This window comes from Vanessa tameamea, chromosome 30, assembly GCF_037043105.1.
Source record: "Vanessa tameamea isolate UH-Manoa-2023 chromosome 30, ilVanTame1 primary haplotype, whole genome shotgun sequence".
Taxonomy (NCBI): domain Eukaryota; kingdom Metazoa; phylum Arthropoda; class Insecta; order Lepidoptera; family Nymphalidae; genus Vanessa; species Vanessa tameamea.
This window is the reverse complement of record NC_087338.1, coordinates 3,569,100-3,588,824: the sequence shown is the minus strand read 5'-3', so window position 1 is coordinate 3,588,824 and position 19,725 is coordinate 3,569,100. Positions and strand designations below refer to the sequence as shown.

The following is a 19,725-nucleotide window of genomic DNA, read 5'->3' as shown; positions in this document are numbered from 1 at the left end:
TTTTATTTGATAAACGAAAGTTTGTTCCAAAGGGATTAAAAAAAACGTTAAGTTTAGTTAATCCAGGCGATTTGCTAATATCTGTGTTATGTTATGCACTAAAACAGTTCTTGAATAATCTATCTTTATTTATAATAGAACTCTCTTCATCTTTATCTATTTAATTTTATTTTTAATAGCAACTTTGTTGTACAACGCTTTCAGAGTTATTTCTCTCGACTCCGTAATGAATATAGTTTTTTTACAAATATGTTGTATAGGATCTTGCGTAGACTAGCTTGGACTTTTTGGAACTTTTTGATCTCAATTACCTCGTTGAAGTAATGAGTCTCAAATGAAAATACGGCAGTAGTTTTTTAGATCACGAGTGTGCAAATAACATAGAGTCGTTATTTAATTAATTAAGTAAAATGAAATGAAAAAACTAAATTCACCATCCATTTTTAATAATAACATCGTGTGGTGCGGTTTTGGCTGTACGAAGTCGGGTCGGACAACTAGTACGTAATATATTGCCAAAATAACTTCAACCCAACTAGTAGTCCTGCGACACCTCTCGTTTTTAGGGTTCCATACCCAAAAGGTCAAACAGGACCCTATTACTAACTCCGTTGTCCTCCGTCCGTCTGTCCGTCTGTCACCAGGTTGTTCTCAAGAACCATAATATTTAGACTGTTGAAAACAGACATGAAATTTTTTGCCGTTTTTATCGATAATGGTACGAAACCAATCGTGCGCAAGTCCGACTCGCACTTGGCCGGTTTATATTTTTTTAACATTTGCTCTCGTAATTTAAACCAAATGTCTATTCCAGCAGCATACAGCAGCCAGACAGAAAACCCGTCTGGAGAAAATAAAGTTATATGTAAGTTACATTTATCACTACAGTCCTTTCCACGAGTCGATATCCTAGTTAACAAATAACTTGCACCTCATTGGTAGATGCGCTCGGCGAGAAGCGAAACAAATCCAACATGAGAAACAAGACAATCAAGGTCACGCGTATTAACCAATGAGCGCGCAATCTTTTGGGACCTCGTTTCGTGGAATGGACTCTTTATATTGGTATTAATTACATACAGGGCCGGACCGTAAGTTTAGGGGGCCCTGGGCTAACACTACTTAGGGGCCCACATAAGACATAGCTGACCGTAGACTTGAATTAAATTAATTGAATGGGTTTGATTAATTGCAGGACTCGCAGGGCTGCATACCATACGATCTGTTTAATTTAATAATGTTATGGATTATTTTGCATTATAGTCTATTTTGGACTTTGACTTGACTTAACTGGGGCCCCCTTGAATACACGGGGCCCTGGGCTGAAGCCCAAAAAGCCATATGGTAGATCCGGCCCTGATTACATAGCTTTCCGGCATATTCTAGTTTGTATCTGCTGGTAAAAAGAGTACTGTCTGTTTTCTAACTCTCATTTTCCCCCACTGGAAAACTAAAGCAAAGACGATCCCACTTTCCAAACTCCGGGTTGCTAATCTCGAGAGAAAAACGTAATAAGTTTTTTGACCCGACCCGTTGAAGTTTCTAGCTTATGTTTTTTTTTTATGATATCGGTAGGCGGATGAGCAAATGGTCCACCTGGTCACCACCGCCCATAGACAATGGCGTTGTAAGAAATATTAACCATTCCTTACATCACCAATGCGCCACCAACCTAGGGAACTAAGATGTTACGTCCCTTATACCTGTAGTTACACTGGCTCACTCATCTTTCAAACCTGAACACAACAATACTGAATACTGCTGTTTGGCGGTAGAATATCTGATGAGCGGGTGGTACCTACCCAGGCGGGCTTGCACGAAGCCCTACCACCAAGAGACTCGTACTCGCCATTAGAATGTTATATATCTAATTAAATATTTGTCATTTTCAGATTTAATAACATTCATTGTCATTGCGATCGTAGCGATTATTATAATAATAATTATTACTATAAGTACTATAAAACATTATAAGAAGAATAAGGTGAAAGAGGTGAGTTTTCTTGATTTTCTTCGCTTTCCGTGATCACACAAATAATACCTATATAGGTACTTTGTACTCTATGAACTCTGTACTGTAGAGCTAATCTATAAAAAGAAACTCGAATCTCGCCGCAAAGAACGGAGGTGAACGGGGGAAATGTCAGAATGTATAAAATTTATAGAATACAAGTATCCAAATGGCGTATCACTGCAAGTCGATTGTCAACATTTCACAAGTGAGATATGTAGTGAATTCTTACAGAATCGTACGGCTGCTTCGAAAGTATTGTTGCATTTTAATTTCGATATTACAGATATCAATACGATTTTTGTCCTGAAAAATCTACTCGGTGTTGAGCTTGAACATGTAACAGACAGATTTACGAATCGTTTATACGCTAGAGAAGATTATTAACTTGAAGAGTTAGATAGAAAAATAAAGATAAAAGATAATATAATTATGTTTTGCAGGATAAAATAACTTTAAACGGTAATTCAGTGGAAACAAGATGGGAGCTTAAATGTTCACCTGAAACATACTCAAATCCGGCTGATGTTATATACAACACGAACAACGCGAGTGCCGTCTACAGCAGTCCGTGCAAGGAAGTTATGTACACGACACCCATACCAAAAAACTTACGAGTTGTAAATAAAATTGAATATGAAAATTTAAGAACCAAACATCAAATATATCATAACGATGTCAACGTTAAAACAAACTACGAAAACTCGAACAATTACAACACAACATACGCCAATTTAAATAATAAGAATTTCAATAATTATTCAAATACATTATGCAACGGAAATATTGGATCAGATATGTACAGTTATATTGTAGTCGATAATTAATTAGTGAACTGTTAAATCTGTATTAATAAATGAGTTTTTATTTTTTAATGCCTATCTAATTAAACTAGGGGGCGCCCATTGGTCGAAATTCGTCCGTAATTCATTTTATCATTACGTAGCATAAAACAAAGTCGCTTACCGCTGTCTGTCCATATGTATGCTTAGATCTTTAGAATTACACAACGGATTTTGATGCGGTTTTTTGTAATAGATAGATTGATTCAAGAGGAAGGTGTATATGTATGACACACACACAATAAATTTAGAGCCGAGATGGCCCAGTGGCTAGAACGCGTGTATCTTAATCAATGATTTCGGGTTCAAACCCAGACAGACACCACTGAATTTTCATGTGCTTAATTTGTGTTTATAATTCATCTCGGTGAAGGAAAACATCGTGAGGAAACCTGCATGTGTCTAATTTCAACGAAATTCTGCCACATGTGTATTCCACCAACCCGCATTGGAGCAGCGTGGTGGAATATGCTTCGAACCTTCTCCTCAAAGGCAGAGGAGGCCTTAGCCCAGTAGTGGGAAATTTACAGGTTGCTAATGTAATCTAAAAATGCACAATATAGTAGATAAACACTGATAGTTTTAGAGGTTTCTGAAGTGATGTCGTAAATAAACACATTTTTGGGGATTACATTGCAAACGCAGACTGAACCCTACGAGAAAGATCAAAATAATGTACTACTGACTACAGTATTATACACCTTATAAAGGTCTTCAAAAAAGTCCACGATGTATAGGTCTATCTCTTAGACTGAAATACTGTAAACGTTGTAAGATATTCTGTAGTATATTTAGTATCAGCATTGCACTCGTGCGACGGGACGGGTCGCCAGTTGTTAATAAAATATTAGCTGTATATACTTACGAATGTTGTGTTTCAGTTTGAAGGTCGAGTGAGCCAGTTTAACCATAGGCACAAGGTATATACCATTAAAACTTTGATTTATTCAAAGAATATATTTATTTCATACAACAATTTATTACAACAATAATAAGAATTGTGATAAATTTAGTTAACTAAAATTGATTTAGTCAACATTTATTTTTATATAAAATTATATCGATTTCATTAAAACATTGTTTTTATGATAATAATACTACATCAATTGATAAAATATAATACATAGTTCAAATACGTTTAAAAGTGTGATGGAATCACTTATCGTGTACAGTCAGCCTCAAAAATAGCAAATATAATCGTTTTGTTTTTCATAACCATAAAATATTATTGTAAAAAAAAAATGTGATTTTAAGTCAAATTAAGTTCTTTAATTATTATCCGCCAGGAGCGCTGTAGGCCACAAATCGGACTTGAGTTAATACAGACAGACAACTCGTGATGATTTAAATAAGCCAAATTAGAACAGAATTCTGTAACAGCTGCTGAGGTAACGTTTTATTAAATGTTATAAACTAAACCTTTTTGGGCAGCTTGTATACTGTCAAATGACTAATTCTAAAATATTATATTCAATTTGACCAAAATAATGACACATTTAACAATACAAATTTACAACGAAAGTTAATTTATATTCAAACAATAGTTTAATGTTGAAACTGTAGTAGTTCCTATTGTTTTCTTGCATAAAATATTATTTTGAAGGCATCTCGTGTATATCTTGTTCTAGATGTCCGTATTCAAATTTTAAGCACCATTGTGATGTAAAATAGTTAATTTCTCTAATTAATATATACGTAATATATTGCAATGTTTTGGAAATTAATATTATCACGCCCTTATAAATATTAAAAAATTAACTAATAGCCTTTAATGTATTTGAGGCTGACTGTACTAAAATATTTTGTCGTGTGACTTAACGCAACTAAAACAATACTTGATTAAAATACCTTTTAAGTTTTAGGCCCATTTTTACATTGAAATAAATATTTTGCTTTTAAAACTAAAATTAATTTAAAATATTTAGTTATCTAATAAAAAAAAATAAGTACCTAAACAAATGGAGGAACTAAAAGTAATAATAAATACTGTGTCGGTTAAGCAACGGCAACTACAGTTGCTATAAAAGTGGTGTTCCCATATCAATATTAAATAGTAAAAATTATTACAATTATTTCGTAAAACATAAAATTAAAACATACAGTACGTTTGGAACAGATAATACTATCATATAAGAGTTATATTTGAATATTATTATTTGTGATGTCATTGATATCCATGGATTTAAAATTGACTAATCATAATATAAAATAAAACAGACGCCATGTTTAAAATAATGTTTTTTGACATCTGACAAATAGGTAATGAATTATAGCGCCACAGACTTATCGGTTCTGGCGGCAAATGGAGAACTAACGCCATTTTGAATTATCGTTCCGCTGTCAAATTGCCTAGCGTCCAGTGTTTCCAATTTTCAGTGTCTTGATCAAAAATACTATCTATGAACAAAAAACGATGTAAATTTTGATGCACACTATCTTCCAGTTAAGTGATACTGAAAGCGACATCAGGAATTCTAAAAATTAATATTGAATCACAATACTGCCTTGACGTGACATAAAACTTAAATCGAAACTATACCATGATTACCAAAATATTTTGGTAAATTTATTTAAATGGTAACACTCAATTCGACGACGGTGACGCTGCCGCAGAACAGATAAGTCGCTGGCAAAAATTGCATTCGAATCTGTAAAAAGGTAGAGTTTCAATGCCAAGTGAAAAGACTGTGACATATCAAGAGGTATATGGAGGCGACGATGAGGTTCCCGATCATGATGGGGAACCCGATTTTGAGGAACTCCATGAAGGTGAACCGGTAGCCGTGCTGCTCCGCGACGCCCGCGCACACGACGTTGGCGCTCGCGCCGATTAGTGTTCCGTTGCCTACAACAGTAATTGTACAATTTGAGGTCGGATTTTTTCGAATGTAAAGCTGTGTAGTTATATAAAATTTAAAATTAGCATCATGTATACGTCCCACAATTTAGCAAAGGCTGCTCTAGCCGGTTTGGTGAATACGTGATAGAATTTAATTTAGCCGGTTATAACCGGTTTCTCAGAAAAGATTTTAGAGGGCGTCTCGACTTTCGGAAGAATAATTAAACATGACACAACTGACGTTTTAGGTAGAAAGACTGGCAAATGGCCCTCATGTAAGGGATGGTTAATATTTCATACAGTGCCAGTACCAGTGGTGGTGCGGTGGTGACCCTTACCGCCAGGTGGCCCATTTCTTAGTTTGTCAACAAAAATTATACAAAAACATGGTAATTTTTATCGGTAGTATTTTTTAAATATTATCCTATATCAATGCAAATTTGAAATTTCAGCGAGTAAGGGAGTAGTTTTTGAGAAATGCGTGCTCGGGTCGGATAGTTACCTCCGAGGCAGGCGCCGAAGCTGAGCGCCCAGGCCAGCGGCGGCAGCGGCAGCGCCAGCGAGCTCGCCAGCGCGCCCACCACGCGCACCATCATCGTCGTCAGCGGGATGTTGTCCACGAACGCCGACGCCAGTCCCGACACCTGCAAACATCTCGTTTGGATTATTTTCATACGGATATTATTCAATTGACATTATGTATGAATGTAGGAATAAGCATTATTGTCTGTCGGGGTATCGAGTCCCCCTTGCAAATGCGTGACGTCACAGTGCAGTCACGCCCGGCAGCGGAGCGGGCGGCGGCCATACTGCCGCCCGAGCTTGCACCGAGCGGACGACACGACTGGAGCGTTGCGTTATTTAACTTCCTAAGCATATAGTTGTACAAACATGACTTACCCATAATATAAGCATTATCGCAACAGACAGTCTTGATTCCTCACCGACTTTCAATATGAGTGATTCCGTTAGGCTGCCTATCCAGGCTATTAAGCCTAATTTTGATAAAACCTGAAAATTACATCAAGGTAAAACATAATTTGTTTGTGTGTGTTTGTGTAGAATTCGTGTGCTTAATCTATAAAGTTTTGTTTTGATGTATTTCACTTAGATATGATATGAAAAGGAAGATACATTGTTCTGAGCTAATAAGTGACCGATTTCGGTCACGGCAATCTCAACGGAGACTAAACAACTACACAGGTGCATTCCGTCGCATTCCATACCCCCCGCTCTGATAATCCGATGGGACGGCAAAACCGACACGAGAGAGTTCATGCGTAGGACCGACGTCTTAACGTGTTTCCGAGGCACGGGATGCACACAATTCCGAATAACAGACTCGGAGCTGTTATTGACAATTTTTCGACAGATAAACCAATATTTTTTGCCGGCACGACCTACGGTTTGGACCAAGAACCTCGGAGTTTCTAGTCAATGAACAAACGAGGCAGTCCTATAACCACGCTTTAAGCCACGCTTTATCAAAGATTTTAAGCACAATTGCATAGACTTAACTTAAATAATGCTTACATGATTGATGTATAAGAAAACAAAAGTTACCTCCATTAAAACAAATAAGGCTGCAAAGAATAATAAGGTAGACCACTCCACTCTAGCTAGCACCGGTTCCAGGTCTTCCCTCTCAGCCAGAAGTAGCAGAAGTATGGCTCCGAGTAACGCCGTCCAACCCAACGATAATCCCTCTGTTTACATAATAAATTCAATGTAAAACCTATATCAGAAAACAAGCTTTTATAATATACATAATTTCGTGTCTGTCCCATTGAATGTGAGGAGTTCCCGAGTGTAGAATCAGGTCATGTTCACCATAAAAATGTATTGTCATCAGATCTGAACCAATGCTTACAAAATTTTACTTATGAGGCTTACTAATAAAAATTGCATTAAATAAAAGGGTTTAAGTATGTTAATACATGGTTTGACAGCCGGCACGGGTCGTGGGCAGTAGTGGGGACAAGTTTGTGCATGTAGACTTTCTGCCAAATGACAATTGAGAAACCAATAGACGACGGGTATACCTATAACCAATAGACTTTTTTCGGCGGACGGACCAATCGCGTGCAGTCGGCACCGCCAACTCCTTCGTTCCTCCAAAACGACCTAAAACTGTACCACTGCGCAGGTCGAGGTTGTGCTCAAGACTTATGCTACTTCTTTATACGATTTTGATAAAAAAAATAATCCTAAATTGTAACGTTACAGGTTGGCTGGGATCAAGTTCACAATATACGCTGAATTCGTTTTTTAAACAAAAGTCAGATCACATCAAGTGCACCAAAAGTTTATACCACTATAGGTCTGAAATCTTACACTAAAACTTCAATACGACATTTTAATATACATATAAAAATAAAGAACAAATTAGGGCGAGATTGTCAAAGTCTATGCACTCAAGCACTCTGTATCGCATCACAGAGTGAAAGTTATTCGAAGGTTATACTTACGTAGTTCAGGTATGGCGTGCAGGAAGAACACGACAACAACGAACGTCACGCAGATCGTGGACTTCACCAACAGCTGCATATCTCTGATGCGGTACTGGAAATCGAAAACCCAAAATCAGTATAAACTTAATTGATACCCTATAGCACTCAGGAATGTGGATCTGTTCCAGAGAAAACATTTTTACAATTGGGCAATTCGTTCAAGAGTTCTTCCTACATACAAACAAACAAATTATACCTTTTTATAATATTAGTATAGTTCATTCAGAGGTTCATGTAGGTGCTTTTGAATATTTTTTGTTTCTGAGTTTCAAAAACTCAGTAGTCACTCTTTAATTTAATTACAGAGTTTGTAAATGAAGTAGAATTAAATAAGAACACTTATTAATCTCATCCTAAGAGAACAAATTTTAAATGTTGGATTATTTTTATATATTTGGAATTTATAACACCACGCTATCCCAATCGTCAACGAATACATATGTGGTAGGATTTTAAACAGACAGACATGTAGGTTTCCTCACAATGAAGACAAAATATATTAAGCACATGCAGATCCTGAGGTATCGATTAAGAGTCAGGCATTCAGCACAGATTTAAAATGGGTTTGTCTATTGAACGAACCTTTTGTTTCATTTGAGCGAGCGTTGAAGAGAAAAGCGGGTCGGACTTGGACTTCCCACTGCCTGCCTCTCGTTTCAGGAGCGTGGTCTGCAGTCTCTGCACCTGAAACAAGCAACCGTTAAATGAAACGAATTGAGTTTTAGTTATGTATATTGTTGATATGTTTGGGAGAGATCTGTTTGAGATTATTGACACTATTTAAATTAAAAAAATATTTTCCATTCGATCGATCCTGAAAGTTAACACGTATATGTATTTATCCGGGTATGGGCAACGAGGTTTTCCCAATTACCCGGGCAATTCACTGATTTTTTTTACCTATTCGGTATTAACATCTGTAGATCTAGTAGAAGAAATTTGCTGACCCTTTATTAGTTATATCCCAATGGTTTCCGTGTTCCTTGGAGAAGGTTTATGGTAACCATTTTGTTGCAACACACCAATTACCGCGCCACGATAAGTGATACTTCGATATAAGTCGTAGGAAAATCTTAGGACAATTGCGGAAATCTTAGGACAGTTGCAAAGAAATGAATAATTGGAATTTAAGGTAGGTTTTCAAAATCGTCCGACCTATATTTAGGATTGCAAGGATCAGATTTATCTTAAGCAAGTATCAATCACATTATGAACTTTGATTGGCTGTTATAATTGTCTTTAACGAATTGGGATATTTGCAATTTCTCCAATTATTCTTCAACATATAAAAAGTTAGGCAGGACTATGTCAGCCGGTTTTTCAAATATAGTAAAAAAAATGTTTGGTATTTGGTACCTTTTTCTCAAGCGCTCTCCTCACAATGTCTTCGTCTCTTGAATAAGAGGAGAGGGATGCTGCGGCTCTCTTCCAGACTCCTATCTCTTGACGCATCTCTGTAATTTAGATACTCTCATATAAAACAGAAAAAACGTGTCGCATGGGATTTAGAATATTATTTACTTTTTGTCTTACAAATGAAGTCATACATAATTTTTTGCATATTTGCAAAGTCTCTGGTCAAAGGTTTTTTATCCTACAAATTAACTCTTCGAACTTGAATTTATGTACCTCTGCTAGTCAAAGGTCTTCCGTCTTCTTAATAAAAAGGTTTGAAGATTTATCCACCATGCTTCAAGGTGATCCACTACGTCGTTAGTGGAAACACACGTGTAAAAATGTCTACTGTTTGCCTGAATTTGGTAACCTTATCATGGATACAAGAGGATATATAATATCCTCTTGTATCCATGATAAAGTTCTATCAAAATCGACATAGCACATATTTTTAACTCACCCACGATATCCCTTGGCACACTATGTCTCAATTTGTTCATGTCGCGGAACATGAAGCGCAGTTGTATGTATGTTTGCACGCAAACGAGCAGGATCCCGACACCCATGTGGAGAGTAAATGACGTGAAGTTTATGTTCTGAAAATAGAGTACAATTCTAAATCTTCATTGACAGCGGGTTTTTTTTTTATCAAAATGAATTTTACAATTATATATATATATAGTCTTTTCCAAACACAAGAGGTCAAATTAAAAACATCCGGCATAGAATATACCAGATAAATTATTGGTCTATGATATTTACTAAGGATTTTCAAATATATTGCGTTTTGAACGTCGACTAAGCTGTTATCGGAACATTGTGAATAAAAAAATGGGAATTGGTAGTTATGATGAACAGAGTTATATTATAAATACTAATATATATGGCCAACCAACCTTGTGAGCTAAGATGTTATGTCCCTTGTGCCAGTAGTTACACTGACCGGATCACCCTTTAAACCGGAACATAACAATACTAAGTACTGTTATTTGCTAGAATATCTAATGAGTGGGTGGTACCCAGACAGGCTTGCGCAAAGCCCTACCACCAAGTATTATATATTCTTACCGCATGTAGTACAGACGGATGGCTAGCTATGATCACATTGGGAGGATCCCCAACGGGTGTGGCCGCTCCACCCACGTTACTGAAGATCACCATGGACATCAGAACTGGTACAGGGTTTAGCTGCATCACTTCACATAATCTGTGAAAATAGAATCACATAAACAAACTTACTTCCAACGCCTTATCAATTCCGGAGCGTAGTAAAACGATTCTGGGTTTACCTCTTCACCAATAATTTATTAGGATTGTAAAACTACCCAAAGGCTAAATTATTATCATGTAATTAGTTAAAAATTAAAATATATCTACTTGAATTAAAATATATCTATTAGGACAAGCACTTTTGAATCGTCATTTTACAGAACAGTTACGTTTACGTTTGATGTAAAGCTACAGCCGGTTCGGAAAGTAGATTCTACCGAGAAGAACCGGTAAGATTTTCCAACATTTGAAATAAAAAGGTTATGTGTAAGGTTACGTGTAACCTACCTATAGGCAATACACTGACGAGTTTATAACTGACCTTATAGTGACTGGTGTCATCAGTAGAACAGTGGTAACATTGTCCAGGAATGTTGAGAAGATAGCCGTGAAGAAGCACAGTGTGTTGATGAGCGGCCAGGTTCGACCGCCGGTCAACTGAAATATTTTAATGGCTGATCAGAGCGTCATTTCTACAAACTTATAACGGTTTTGATACCAGTATTTGATACAGTACACTTTTGAATCGTCATTTTACAAACTATATTAAGTGAAGCTACCACCGGTTCGGAATGCAGATTCTACCGAGAAGAACCGGCAAAAAACTCCGTAGTTACTCTTTTTCAACATTTGAAATACAAAGTTATGTTAGTTAAATACAGTATATGTATATGATATATCCTGCCTGGAAGTCAACAAGTATAAGCTCCACGCTTTTTTATCATCTATATAATCTTGTATCGAATAATACGCTTTTTTTATTAATGTATTTTTTTACAATTGAATTTATGCATCAGAAAAGTAAAATTTTATTATAAAAACGGAAACCTTGTTCCAAGAAGGATTTATTGACTTTGCAGAGTCGGAAACTTGGTGGTATAAGCTTATCCTTACTTCTTGTGCCCATACAATGATTATCACTGAATTTATCAAAGAGATCAATGTTACTGTAAATTAGTGTTGCATATCGATAGTCAACTATCAATAGACTATCGACAGACTATCGATAGTTAAAGTGAAAGCGATACTATCGATAGCTTCCCATGAGCAATACTATTGATACTATATATAGTATCGATAGTATTGATCAATACGATACTATCGATATCCTGAATAGTTTTCGAGGTCAACTATCGATAGTTCTACAACGCTGCTGTAAATATATCGATTATTCGGTTACAGGTATGTCAGGTATATATCGATAATTCGATAGTTATGGAGGTCAGGAGCACAATTTCATTAAAGACGTCTTCGTACTTTTCAGTACTAGACGATCAAAAATTCTATCGGTATAAAATACCGTACTCTGCGGTGAAGGAAAACTTAATCGTGAGGACAGATACGACGGGTCGCAGACACTATATGGATGGATTCGTACCAAACGATAGCGCGATTTAAAATACAACTAACGCCATCTACATTTTAATTGTTGTAACTTTTTGTGTACGTTATTAAAATTATTTTTTTTAGGTCTTAGTAAATAAAATAAATGATAAAGTGAGTTATTTATTTTTGTTTTCTTAAATTCGAATTTAGAATTGAAGAATAGAAAAGAAGAAGTACTCAAATAAAAAATTAGATCTTTCGGCGACAGAGTTCGTGTTTTCTTTGAGTGTCAGAGTGTCTATGAGTATGTGTTTATTAATAAAAAAATATATATTATTTATTACAATAATTATAATGAAAATATCGAGAATCAATTACTTAATATATAACATAATATATTTTTTTTATTTAGCTATTAACTTTTTTTTAAGTTTAATAATATTTTTTATATTGCACATGACACGAACGGCAAGTTTAGGAGGACCAATTTTTTTTCTAAAAGTAAATAATTAACACAAAATAGTAATAGATTTTGTTTCTAGTTAAACTAAAAATAATTTTAAATAGTTATACTAGTCATCACTAGATGGCGTAAGTAGATTCATTTATTAAATATCAAGCGTATTTTTTCATATCTTCAGATTTACTATTTTTTATTACAAAAACGGTAAAAATCTATAAATCGTTCAAGACACAATGCCTCATGAAATGTATTATTGTATTTATGATAAATAATTACCTTGAAAACATCTGTTGTATTCTTGATGGTCACGTTTAAAAAAAAGTATTACAATATAAAAATAAGGTTATGCTATTATATAAAAAAAACTTATTGTATTCTTGTGACGTATCTACAATGATGTCAGCAGACAAAACTTGGTAGTAGTTACCCTACATTGTCCCTTTACAGTCACTAGGTAAGGAACATACGCCATACAACGACATCTATTGGTGGATAGCATGAAACTTGCATAATTGTTACAGAGGGTCATAATAGAAATCTAGTCACGGGAACACTTCGATAGCGCGATGCAACAAACTATTAGCGACATCTATCATCGAGCAGACGTATTAAAAATTGCTTAATAATAAATATCACACGCTCCAAGCTTCAGCAGAACTATTATTGCATCTTACAGGAGCTCTAAGATATGTCAGGAATACGGAATAGAAATAATCCAATAGCCGCGTGGCACCTGTCACCGCTAGTAAGTACTGCAGTACACAATAGGCTAAATAAATAGCTAAATAAATAAAGTGTAATTTATTGTAATCAGTATATATTATGAGTTTAAAAATTGTTATTTATTAATGAAAGTCGAAAATAATAATCAATTTATTCAAAAATCCATAAATTAAAATGCATTTCTTTAAACGTTTTTCACGTGATACAAAACGCTCCCGATTGGTCGGGCTTATGATGACGTCACTTGCTTATTAACCTCGTTTGCCTACTGTATGTGGATTATATGTGGCACAGATTACAATACAGGGAAGTGACGTCACCGACCCCATTGCAGCGCCATATTGTCAAAGTAGCGTTTTCGCGCGCTATTTAAATATGGAATTTTTAATTTGATATTTTTCAGTAAATATGTACTAGAATTATAAACTTTTACTGGGTTCCTTAACCTCTACTAAATAATATAAAATTTTTCAATAGCAAACTCGATTACGTGGACGTTATATATAGGTTACATATGCAATATAGTCTTATTGTGTAATTTTAGGTTATTGGTTTTTTCTATTCCGTGGTCAGGAACGATGTTCTACATCGTGACGCCAAGTCAACCAGAGAGTAGAGTTCGTCTACAGTTCCGCCTCGCGAGTTCTACTTTAGGGCGTACGTCCACAAAACCTCGTGACCCTTGCGGTTACCGACTTGCCCTAACGCAGGCATAGATAACGACGATTTGTATGACTAACGGATATGGCAACCCCAGGACGATACCACCACCCAAGTTAGACACCACGCACTTACATCTGTCTAGGCCTATGAGATCTTGACGTCCTAGGTCAAAACAAAGCGACCAGTTAGATGATGCTCCCGATGCCCAGTCTGACGTAGACCAGACACGACGCAAGTATCATTTTTATTTAATAAAATGTTCATATTAAATAACTAAAATGTACCTAACATTTTAAATACTAGCACAAAAAAGTATATAACAATATTGATAAATGTGTAATTATCTCTGTAATATTAAAACCGTAACATATTTTAACAATTTTAATTGTGTTTTATATAAATTTATCAAGCTTTTATTTTCACCACATACTAACAGCTCATCCCGGTTTCGTATACGTATAATAAGGGTCTGCATAAATGGTTATATTCGAGCATAATTTGGACTGGCAACCATTTTGGGCATACACAGAACGCAGGTTTAGAAAATCATAGAAGAAATACAATATAACCCTTACCTCAAAAGCCACAACAGCTAAATAATCAAAAAGACCGGTTTCCGCCAATATGGCAACCAGAATCATCATGCTGAACAGCAGGAGCAAAGTCTCCATATCCAGCCAGGAGACGAGTTCTGGTAGTGAGGGTCTGACGCCGCTGAGGGCCAGCACCGCCACTCCCAGGGACGATGACAGAATAGCTGCTATGGTTCTATTTACTATCTGTTGGAGATCAAAGACTATGGTAATTGATAATATCTTAAACTCTGGCAAATTAAGCTGAGATCCAATTGGGTGCACTTGACTCTTAACCTAAGATTGCGGGTTCAAGCCCAAACCTGATAATTTTTGTGCTTAATTTATGATTCATGACATAGTGAGGAAATCATGTTCGGATGACAATCTCCCAAGAATCCACCAGCAGCCATTTGAGCAGTGTAGAATAAAACCTTCTCAAAGAGAGAGGCTTAGCCCAGCGCTGGGACATTAACAATCAGTTGACTTTCCGTTTTCATGACAATTTATCATGTTTACTTCCAAAAATACTTTTGTAAGTATTAATGGCAGTGAGTCAAATCAGTTTAGTATAGATTCAGGGTTCCTGGGCTCCAACCCCGAATCAGACAAAGTGGGTTATTCTGTCAAGAACCACTGAAGTCTGGAACTCTTTCGGACGCACGTAAAGCTATTGATCCTCACTCTTGAGTCTGAACTCTTTCCGATAGTATCAGATTTGTCTGATGATGTGAGTTAGGAAAAAGAGAGTTAACTTATGCCGTCTTTGTCTCTCTTGAGATTTACTGTATTGGAAAAAAACAGCCTCGATGACATGATTATCAATTAACTAAATGCTTAATAATTACCTCGAAGATGATTAAAATGTACAGTACGCAGAGCAAGATGCTCGCGTAGATGATACCGTCCTCCTCAGATAACGGGTTGAGCTGGTAACTGACAGTCAGCGGTACGGTTCTGTTGCTGGTCGTACTAATACGTAACGATATGGAACTCTCTGGAAAAAAATAATAATGACGACCTTTATTTCTATTAACGGCTCTTTTAAGTATTACATAATATTTGTCTATTTAGGTACTAAGTTTTGTAACATTAGTCCTTAAGTCCTATTCGATATAGTACAAAATTGATTCGAGATTTCAGTCGAATTTAGTAGACATTAATTCTCTGAGGCCTTTGGGCGCCGCAAATAACTGGGGATCCACAGCACTTGCGAGTTGGAGCATTACAGCATTTGGACCGGCGAGAACATCCCTTTTGGCTTACATAAAGTCACATAGCGATTGTTGATAGTCCTATTTATATTAATCTATTTATTATATTATTGTATTTATATGAGAGCCAAGTTCATAATCGTTTCGACAATCTGAAGACTTTGTCCATCTCCGTATACAAAAACGACAGACACCACTCTGAATAAATTGTTGACAAGTTTTTATTTAATAGCAAATGTAACTCTTTTATTTTTTCGAAAATTCTTATGGTATCTCTTGGTAAGTGGTCACCAACGATACCTATTGCCATTGGCACTGTAATTAAATGATATTATAATCATACCTCCAGTATTTTATTATCTATACAATCATTTTTCAAATAAGATTTAAATTTATTAATTGGTAAAGCTAAAAGAGTATTTCCTAGTAGTATATACCAATCTATACCATTATGTCCAAGTCTATCCCATCGTATCCCATGTTACCCCAATAATATTATATATTTAAACAATTAATAACTAACCATTGTTATAGTTTATCGCTGAAATATTATTCGCAGTATCGATGCGGCTAGAATTTCCCCCGTTAAACGTCACTGGGTTATGTTTATTCGGTATGTGATTTTTATCGATTCTTAGCGTCTTCGAATCGGATGCACTGGGCGAGAAGTCTATGACGTCATCGGGTTGGAGTTGGATGATCCATGGCGAAGAATCCTGGAATTATTGGAAAACATTTTTTTATATAGTATTGGTCTTTTTGTATGTTATACTTGTTTCTCGCCGCGGTATGGCCCGCTTGTGAGAGGGGGATACATTTTCTGTACTGTGAGATCGTGTATGCAAAATTTCATGATTATCGGTTAATTAGTTAAGACGTTAAAACGTACCAAACAAACAAATAATCAAATTCACTTTCGCTTTCAAAATATTTGTTTGGACGAGTGACTATAATTATTTCAGCAGCAGTGGGAAATTTACAGGCTGCTAATGTAAAAATAGTGTAGTTATATGAATTTTTCGACTTTTTTTATTAAAAAAAACATCTCTCTATCAAACAAAAAAAATCGGATGACAAAAAATTCTGTACAAACGTACGTGGACAATCTTTATCTAAGAACACTAATTCTCATAAGCCAATGGGACGGCTAATTTGACACCACCAGAAAGAGTTCAGACACAGGACCAACGACTTTAGCGCTTTGGTCTTCCAGGACACTATTAGTACAATCGCGAAAGGCACCGTGGTATTCAAGAGCTTAGCCAGGAGTCCGGCACGCCACACCCGATCGAAGGCCTTCTCCATATCAAGAAAGAACCCAACGGGGGGATGCCCCTTGTTTCGCTGTATACATATATATAAATTAATATATTTATAAAAAAAATGTATGTTGGAACTTCCCTTCAAATCTTCTCAGTCAACACGTTACATGATAACAATGCAATCATAAATATTTATGAACATGTATGTCTGTTTGTAAACACTATTGTTCCTCTTCAGCTATCAAACGTTTTATGACTGTACGAGCGTTTTATGTGAATTTATTTGTAACTATTGCAATGCTATGAATAATTCATCATTTGAACGGTTCGAGTTCGTAATCAAAGTCAAAATATTAAATATCTTACTATTTTACTTTTTACCTTACTTTTGAATCGTCACGTTACATGATTTAACTGAAAGTAAGCCTTTGGCTTTGTGAGTTATATCTCAAAATATAAGCAACATATAAACGTATAACATAGTATATGTCTACTAGAACATGATTATGATAAATGTGAAATAGCATATCAATGGTTTCGTCTTTGCGCGAATAAGGAACAAAATACTGATTCATATTATAAAAAAGTTAGTTTCGTTTGCAAAAAGTGAGTTTGCTCATCAAATCGAAAACGGTTCTAACTAAAACTGCCTCTGGGTTTCCTAAGATATCGTTTAACACACATATTCAAACAATCAAATCAATCTTTGAATCATAAATCACAAGTTTTCGGCCGTGTTAGGGTTCGAATCGGTCTTAGGTTTTAGGAATATAACAGTAGCCTATGTCCTTATTTGGTGTTCAAGCTTGCTTCACACCCAGGGCCGGACCGTGAGTTTAGGGCCTGCCCTGCCCTGCCCCGGGATAATACCACTTAGGGGCCTACATAAGACACACCTGAATGTAGATTTGAATTAAATGAATTGAATGGGTTTGATTGATTGCAGGGCTGCAAACCATACGATCTATTTAATTTAATAAAATTAGGTAATTCTTTCGCATTATTGTCTATTTTTGACCTTGACTTGGTTTAGCTGGGGGCCCAATGATCCAAGGGACCCTGGGCTAAAGCCCAAAAAGCCATATGGCAGATCTGGCCATGTTCACACCAAATATCATCAGATTCGGGTGCAACTGTGAAAGCGTACAGACAAATAACCAGATATACAGTCGGAGTTGCTGTTAATAGGCCACCGGTTGTCTAAGGAGCTCCTTTTGGCGCACAAACATGCACCAGTTCTTCATACGATTAATCATAAACACAAACAGACATAAAAATCATTGGTGTCCTGAATTTGAAGCCGCAATCTACTAAAAGATGCATATTATATAACCACTGGACTATCTCATCACATTTGCAATAAATATTAATGATTTTGATAGTAACAGACATACACGACTTGCCTACAATGTAACATTTGTTCGAAGTAACTGAAATCGTGACCTGTGTTTAGCATTCAGTGAGCAGAAACACAGCTTGCACTTTTACTGTTCTTAAGGCTCAATAAACGTACAAATGAAGGAACAGATATGGTACTGAATATATACGAGTCTAGATAGACTGTTAAAGTTGAGAACGCGTCGAAAATATGGACAAGTTTTGGCAACTAAGTATACGCACAGTCGTATAATATAATTATACCCTGTTCAAGTCAGCTTGATCTTTTTGACAGACGGGCTAGTGATGGGAAACAGAAAATATAACACATATAACAGTCGATGGAATGCGTAATTCAAATTAGAATTCAATTTTTTTTTTACCTTATTTTTCTTAAAAGAGTTATACCAGCTAAAGAGACCCCAACCACTAGCCAAAGAGACTCCAACCAAAAGGACCCCCGTTCGTAACAATAACTTAACAATGATCTTTAATAATGATTTTTTTGTAATCGATATTTGTAACAGTTACTGCCTGTCATTCGCGTCCCTACCGTTCGACCGATGTAACATTGTACAATTGTCTATTATTTTCAGTGTTTCTATTTAAATTTTACTTTGAAGCAATAAAGTCCTAAAATTTTCGGATAACGCTTGAATCTTTAGGGACTTTTGTATTATGCGTATATTTAAAATATTTTTACAGTTTTAAAAATCATTAAATTAAGAAAATAATATGTTCGACATTGCAAAGTTATGTCATAATAGTGACCACACTTTTATTTCCTCACATGGACGTCACTCAAACTATAAAAGCAAAAGACATATGTAGCGCGCGGAACATTATAGTGAAGCAACAAAACCGAATACAAATGCTGAACAGCTGTATGGATATCGTTAGACTCTTTACATCATTCTAAGTGACATTGGCTATACATTTATTAATTATAATTAATTCAGGGCATTTATTGTTAATCAATATCAATTTTTTTTTTTTTATATGATATCTGTAGGATGAGCAAATGGGTCACCTGATGGTAAGTGGTCACACCGCTCATAGACTTTAGCACTGTAAGAATTAACCATTCCTTACATCGACCATCGGCACCAACCTTTGGAATTGAGATGTTATGTCCCTTGTGCCTGTAGTTACACTGGCCCATTCGCACCTTGAATTATTGTAACACCTATCCAGACGAGCTTCCACAAAGCCTTACTAAGTCTAATAAATAATAAATAACTCTTTAATAGTTCAATAGT

At 35.8% G+C, this 19,725-nt stretch overlaps 1 protein-coding gene and 1 long non-coding RNA gene across 3 annotated transcripts in view; one reads left to right on the top strand and one right to left on the bottom strand.

Moving 5' to 3' along the window:
• The first annotated feature begins 1,892 nt into the window (after nucleotides 1–1,892).
• On the top strand, nucleotides 1,893–2,872 carry LOC135194482 (uncharacterized). The gene is made up of 2 exons (XR_010309789.1): nucleotides 1,893–1,993; nucleotides 2,455–2,872. It is a non-coding gene; the product is annotated as an uncharacterized LOC135194482 (long non-coding RNA).
• Nucleotides 2,873–3,804: 932 nt separating this feature from the next.
• The window catches only part of LOC113391686 (P protein-like), a 62,517-nt gene continuing 46,596 nt past the window's right edge, over nucleotides 3,805–19,725 (bottom strand). The window contains exons 8-21 of one of the 2 annotated variants that reach the window (XM_026627737.2): nucleotides 16,351–16,543; nucleotides 15,462–15,610; nucleotides 14,617–14,820; nucleotides 11,189–11,304; nucleotides 10,666–10,804; nucleotides 10,058–10,193; nucleotides 9,559–9,656; nucleotides 8,785–8,886; nucleotides 8,161–8,254; nucleotides 7,256–7,398; nucleotides 6,593–6,703; nucleotides 6,195–6,336; nucleotides 5,369–5,698; nucleotides 3,805–5,327 (exon numbers count right to left, since the gene is read on the bottom strand). In XM_026627737.2, coding sequence (XP_026483522.1) covers nucleotides 5,520–5,698; nucleotides 6,195–6,336; nucleotides 6,593–6,703; nucleotides 7,256–7,398; nucleotides 8,161–8,254; nucleotides 8,785–8,886; nucleotides 9,559–9,656; nucleotides 10,058–10,193; nucleotides 10,666–10,804; nucleotides 11,189–11,304; nucleotides 14,617–14,820; nucleotides 15,462–15,610; nucleotides 16,351–16,543 — 1,806 coding nt within the window. In that variant the 3' untranslated portion in view covers nucleotides 3,805–5,327; nucleotides 5,369–5,519. The remainder of the gene's footprint in view (nucleotides 5,328–5,368; nucleotides 5,699–6,194; nucleotides 6,337–6,592; nucleotides 6,704–7,255; nucleotides 7,399–8,160; nucleotides 8,255–8,784; nucleotides 8,887–9,558; nucleotides 9,657–10,057; nucleotides 10,194–10,665; nucleotides 10,805–11,188; nucleotides 11,305–14,616; nucleotides 14,821–15,461; nucleotides 15,611–16,350; nucleotides 16,544–19,725) is intronic. The other variant, XM_026627739.2, reaches the window with a different exon arrangement.